The sequence below is a fragment of the Varroa jacobsoni genome, unplaced genomic scaffold (assembly GCF_002532875.2).
Source record: "Varroa jacobsoni isolate VJ856 unplaced genomic scaffold, vjacob_1.0 scaffold_693, whole genome shotgun sequence".
In the NCBI taxonomy this organism is placed as follows: Eukaryota; Metazoa; Arthropoda; class Arachnida; order Mesostigmata; family Varroidae; genus Varroa; species Varroa jacobsoni.
The window spans coordinates 202,948-209,244 of NW_019213595.1; the positions used below are offsets into that span (position 1 = coordinate 202,948).

Sequence of the window (6,297 nt, forward strand, 5' to 3'; positions counted from 1 at the left end):
GTTATGAACGATTCGTGTAGTCTAAGGATCTTCAATCTATTATCAAGCCAGAAAGCGATCTCCATTAGCAACAGACAGGCGTTTTCATTAAATTAGCTTTTATTCAGTAACTTAATAGTATCACTGCATTGTGTGCGCGATTTGGAACCGGTAATCCGCGACAATGTTGCCAATGTCTTTGTAATACTTATATTCTATATAGATTACTTCTAGATTCACTAAATTAGATCCAAGTTACTGGTGAGATATCCTAGAGCAATTACAAGCTTTCAACGCTTCGTAACTTAACAAGTATTAAGTAAACAAAATACAATTCCTTCATTTTTCAAAAAAAAAAATGTATGCGAACCTTGAAAACACAGAAGTAGGTGATGGAGTTCGTTGGCCAAATGTGTCTATTTTGAAAAGCTGTAAATAACAAACACTAGCAACATGTAATAAACAAGTATTCTTTAATACGAATTTCAGTAATGTAAACTTGTTTCAAGTTTACATTACTGTACAAGTTGTTTCAACTTACGCTTATCATACTAATGTTGGACTTGAAGAAACATCATTCGGTTACCTAATTTATTGAAAAATAGTATATTTCTGAGAAATCCACTGGAAAGAAAGATTGGATATTGCAACGACTTTTGTCAGCGAACACAGACCGTCGTTGGTATACGACCGCCATTTTAGCACGACCTCCGTATTAGGTGAGACAGATTTTCTTTTTCTTTCGAAAAATGTGGTATTATATTAAACACACTAAGCTTCAGCTGTGATATTTAGTAACACGAAAGGCAATTATAGTTAAAATACTTAAATATAGAGAATTAGATAAATAAGAATGCAATAATAAAAGCGTAATAACAGATCTAGACCAAAGCACACACTTTGTGTAACTACGTTTAATAGTAGAATTGCGTTTCATTAATTAATGAAACCTGAATAATGTCTATATCCATTTGTCAACTGGCAGAAGAACGTGTCAGATTGCCTAACGTCTCTGGGCTACACGAGCTCCCAATGCAAGCATGTAAAGTACACAGCCAAGGATTACGTCCGGATAGAAGACAGCCGGCAATCTCACCTGCAAGAAGTAAATTGAACACTAAAACTAACACTTACCAGCTTCAAAGCAGACGTTTTTCGTTGATACAATGTAATGAAGAAGATTCAATTTTTTAACACTCAAGTTTGCTTGACGCTTATTTGAATTTACTTATTTCAGAACAATCTTAGAGGGAGTATACGCTTATTACTTTAGCTGTATAATATATTATATGAGATATGTGTACTTTATTTAAAGTTAGATTTAGGATTTGTTAATTCGTGAACGAGTTTTTCAGTTACCCCAAATAGGAATAGTGGAAGGTAATCTAATGCGAAAAACTCTTGGCTAAATAATCGGGGAGCCATAAGTTCGGAGCTTTCGTCCGAGATTTTCGCTTAAAAAATGCGCAGTTTACATGTGCACTTTACGCTGTTAATGTCCTCTTCGTAGACAGTAATTTTATTAATGGAGGTCTACAGTGACTATTGCTGTTTGATGAAGCAGATTCCATCTAACATTCGATTTAAAAAAATTGGTGTTCGCCAAAATTTCCAGTATAGCTACCTGTATGGCATTCATAAGAGCCGGATAACAGCCTTTTGTGCGAAACTTTGTACAACGGCCTGCCCTCTCATGGGCGCAGCATGACCGAGGTACATACGCACGCGTTGCCTCCACCGGGTTGTCACTGCTCAGACAGAACGTATGTGGTCAACTTACTTCACTGAAATGCTGCTTTAGGTTAGTATTCTCATTAGTTAACTTAGAAATGTTCAACTTGTAGCTAACAACTTTTCATAGCAATCTTCGGCAGAGAAGAACTACCGTGGTAATGACGAAATATTAAAGTTAAAAAAAGAAACGCAAGCTCTAGTATCCCGAGTTGCAGGTTAAATACGGTAACACCTAACCGTCTCCTATCATCTATATCTAGTAGCCTATATACACAACCCGGATGCGATAAAGATAATCGATAAAAGCTCATACGAACAACATTTGCGCTCCAATGGTCATAGATGACCAGTCGCTGACATTATTAACTCCACAACAGTTCATCTCAGAATGAAGTGAGTCTACAGAAGGCCTCGTCTCATCGTCGATCATGTATTGGTACATCGCAAATTTCAGATCCTCTGGAAGCGCTATGCGCGCATCGCGACTAGATCGGATCTCGACGTAAGCATCAACTGATAACGCAACAATAGCGAGAACACAGTGGATGGAGAAAACCGTCAGCGCAGAAATTAGGCGTGGAGTTAATCTCCTGCAAACATATGCACTAAGTTTTTGGGTATAAATTTTCAATCATAATCCAGTTAGACAAGCAGCCGTACGCAAACATATCTATGCAGAGTACAGTTGCAAACGCGTACTCGGTAATCTTCCTTATATACACACACTAAGCGACGAAACGCTTTGTATTTGTCTGATTCGGTAAAAACTTAAATTATTATTTTTCGAATACGGCAGTTTACCTTGGATACATCATCTTGACACAGTGCCTCGTCCAGGCAAGAGAAACATTATCTTCATGAGGGCATCATATGTTAAAGAGCGTATGTAACGATAATCGGTCTTGTTAAACTGCTTGATCAACTTAATGATTTGCATCAATCTGGATCTCGTCAAATGGTTCGAACGCACGTCACTATACGATTCCCACTGACCCAGCCCGCAATGGCGGCAGTCTAAGTATCTAGTCCTTTCAGTACATTTGAATATTTACTGTGAATTAACTTAAAAAAGAGCGTCCGATCAAACACGTTCTTTTATTCAACCAACCTATAGAATAGAAAAGTTACTGATGCGCATCCTGCATTTTAGGAGCACGCGAAAATACAAAGTGTTAATAATAACTAAACGACAGCTTTACCTTATGATAAAGTCGTTTGCGCATCTTAAATAAATCCATACCAGATATTACGTAATGACTAACATTTTCTTTAAGGAAATTGATATACAGGCATGTTAACGTAGATAAGCGGAGGCTCTATAGGCCCATCTAGGCATAACGAGTTTAGTATTCACAAATTTTGACTACAACTTGACATGATGAGCGCTGAAACCGTCATAGGAAGTCCCTTGAAACTCCCGCCTAGCATTACGACACTTCTGAGAACCAACCCACGTAGCACCAATGTGGTAGTAATGGATATGGCTTCCCCCAGGAGGCTCAGCGTTAAGTGCGGATCATTTACTCTTATTTTTATGTTCAATCAGAGCGTCATACTGTGATTCTATATTAAGTTACATTGTAACATTTGTTCTAATGAGAGCATTAACTTGTAGTACATTTGCATTCATTGTTGAGAGGCAAGTTTGCCGTAAGACTTGTTTTTATTCGGCAGAATGCATCAACTCAATCATTATCACTTAAACAAAGAAAAATGATGGAAATCTTATTAACACAGTTGTGAATATTTTTTTATATAAAGAAATATAATTTTATATGTGAAAAAAAAACCACTCAGGATGTTGACAATGGATTCAAACGCATTTCAAGAGGATAGTTCGAAAAATTATAGACACAAAGGCGTTTTGAAAAATAGAAAAAAAAACTATTCGTAATAATGTCACAAATGCGTACTATTGCCCTGGCTAAAAATGTGGCCGTTTGGATATTTTAGATACGCCCAATAAAGCCGCTCTAACGTGGTAAGAATTTCAAATTCATATTTATTGCTTTTTTTAAATCATTGCTGTTGAGAGCGCTGCTAGTCGGACATGGCCGCTTAGCACTCTGGTATATCGGATTATCACCCTGATACTGGCAGAAGGGAATATTTGATGCCAAATTGCTCTCAGCTAATGTATACATTTGCCTTGTGTAATACTTGGTATCTATTCCAACTTACTTTTAAGTTACTTAAAAAAATGATGATTAATTATTAAATTAAAAAGTTACTTCTAAAAATAGCATGCATTCTTGTGAAATAAGTTGTTTTCCTCATTTTGAATAAATACATTATATGATGAAGCTCATCGCAGTACCATGGCAGATGTCAATATATTTTCAGGTTCTATGAAGAGGTTATGTCCGTGTGCTGACGTGACAATTCAGCTCCTCGAATTAGTTTAACATGGTTTGTTCTAGTATTTAGGCCACAGGATGATCTGAAATAAACTTCCTGCTTTGAATCGAATAACTTTCGACCTAAATGGCCATAGATAGGTTGAAAAATTATCAAAGCCAATAGTGGCAGTTTAATACTTCTTTCCAGCGGCCTGATCTACTGCCTGACTCAGATCAACCACCGCAGGGATACAACAAGAAAATACTGTGGGTTACGTTGGATGAACTAAACATCGACACAAATTAAGATACCTCAGCATTGCTTTCGCATTTGAAGATGACAAGAGCGTTAGAAGTTATCAACAACAAACAAAGCTACACAAGTTATATTACTCTTTAAAACCTAAATGAATATGAGACAAAAAAAAAATTGAAGTGACAGTTTTTGTCTAGCACTCGCCCAAGACCTGAGCGCACCGTACAAATAGCCTCGATTAAGAAAGTTCAATTAGTAAATCTTCTCAAATATTTTATACGGTGCCTGTCATCCGAAGCATTCTAATTCAGTTCAGATCCCAAAGTAGACTTGAAATACACCTACAACTGTTTTTATTGGACTATAAAGATCTCTCTTCCACTTTACTGATTAAGTCCAAAATTATGAATAGTAGATAATTCATAAAGTTAAACGTTTCTGATCGTAGTTCCTTACCTGTTCTGTTTAATTTGTAGAGCGATGCTTCCACCAAAAAGTCCAAGCACAGCGATAAATCCATAAAGGGCGAATCTGCATAATTCCACAACTCTCCAACTGGAATTGGTTGGCTGAGCCCATCGAACAGGAGACGGCGCGTACACGATCGATAGGAGCATGATACTCGTTGTGGCTAGTGTCAATCCGGTTGTCCCTAATATCTGTTTAATGTCCCGGATTGGGGTTAAATTCGTACGTTAGACCCGGCAAAGCATCAACTCGAAATCTAAAAGTAACGTTTTTCTGGTCGTAAATCAAATACGGTTTGTTCGTGATTTTTGTCAGTGATTTAGATCATGTTTTTGTGTCTTGCGCTTTTTCGTGACATCTTATGTAACATGTATTGTTGCATGAAGCTACTGAGGTTCAATGGCAAACTCTGCCCAGGTAGATCACTGTCATGGAAGTTCCGATTCGATGCTCTATTTTCTTTTCCGAGTCGTATATGTGCGATATGATTTGAAACGGTATATTCGAGAAAAATTATTAGTCGTTTGTTATACTTGTGTAGGGTGAAGACCATAAGAAGATGCAATCTGTTGGACTCACCAAGTTCGAAAGATTCGCCATCTCTTCAGGACCACAGACGGGGTCCGTTATTAATTACAAAAATAGAATATTGGGAGTCTTTTGATACTTATCACGCATATAATACCACTCGTGTCAAAGAAAAGTCCTACGTTCTTAAGGAAAGAGTCGCTTCGTTTTTGCAATACTATGCGAAATCATTCTCAATGTAATTCTAAAGTAAATTGTATACTAGTTTCTAATAGGAGCCCGATAAGATGAAGAACTAAATTAACCAAAAATGATGCACTATTTCAATAATTAGCAGCGATGTTGAATGGGTTCTGGTCAACTTTCAACAGTAAACAGGCCTGGAATGGGTTTTATTGGCTCGACTTCGGTTCAATTTTTTCGAAAAGGCCATTGTCTGTTTTTATAATTGTCGCGTTCCTGGTGTGTAGCACAAAGTCGATCCAATGCAGAGCCAACTGCAAGGTCATTCAACCAAAGACAACCTGCAAGCTATCTTGGGGTTAGAAAAAGACCCCCAAGAAAAGCGTTTCCTTTTATAACAATCTTGACTCGCGAAGTTTGCTTCTGGTGGCCTACCGACTGGCATAAGAGAGCTCTGTGAAGAGCTCCTTCATCGCTCAAGGACATTGGATAGGCAGCTGGTGCGGTATCTGCGTTGTGAGAAGATAGGTCAGGAAAAGAAGGTAAACAGTTTAGACTGAACGGAAGTACTCGCTTCGGAATCAGCCATCCGAATGATTGGGGAGATCGTATTGGGACGGCAAAAGCAATATACAACCCCGGCCGTAGCTAACTCACTCCGTTCATCTCCAAGTGGCCTCGCCGTTGGCGCATCACCTGCGGATTGCGCTGGCCGACCGAATGGGTCGCTTAGTCTGGTTCCCATCAGCATCAGGAATGAAGTCTACGACGGACGCATCGGACTAAAATCGAGGCAGTGGCGTGGGGACC

The 6,297-nt window shown here is 38.3% G+C and overlaps 1 protein-coding gene across 2 annotated transcripts; it reads right to left on the reverse strand.

The window, feature by feature from the left end:
* Positions 1–852: 852 nt before the first annotated feature.
* On the reverse strand, positions 853–5,558 carry LOC111262687 (uncharacterized). 2 transcript variants are annotated; one of them, XM_086969287.1, is made up of 5 exons: positions 5,356–5,558; positions 4,765–4,967; positions 2,031–2,303; positions 1,604–1,727; positions 853–1,075 (listed from the first exon to the last, which is right to left on the reverse strand). In XM_086969287.1, the coding sequence occupies exons 1-5, from the start codon at positions 5,374–5,376 to the stop codon at positions 983–985; spliced, it is 714 nt and encodes a 237-aa protein (XP_086825413.1). In that variant the 5' UTR covers positions 5,377–5,558; the 3' UTR covers positions 853–982. The 2 variants fall into 2 exon arrangements, with proteins under 2 accessions (XP_086825413.1, XP_022692850.1); XM_022837115.2 differs by having other exon boundaries at positions 2,031–2,318.
* Positions 5,559–6,297: the final 739 nt, after the last annotated feature.

Bases quoted from the DNA above. Each gene is read 5' to 3' on its own strand.
- LOC111262687 (XM_022837115.2), bottom strand. From the start codon at position 5,376: ATGGCGAATCTTTCGAACTTG. The intron at 4,968-5,355 runs GTGAGTCCAACA...GACATTAAACAG, and splicing joins TGGCGAATCTTTCGAACTTG to ATATTAGGGACAACCGGATT. The intron at 1,728-2,030 runs GTTCGTATGAGC...CTGTCTGAGCAG, and splicing joins ACCATTGGAGCGCAAATGTT to TGACAACCCGGTGGAGGCAA.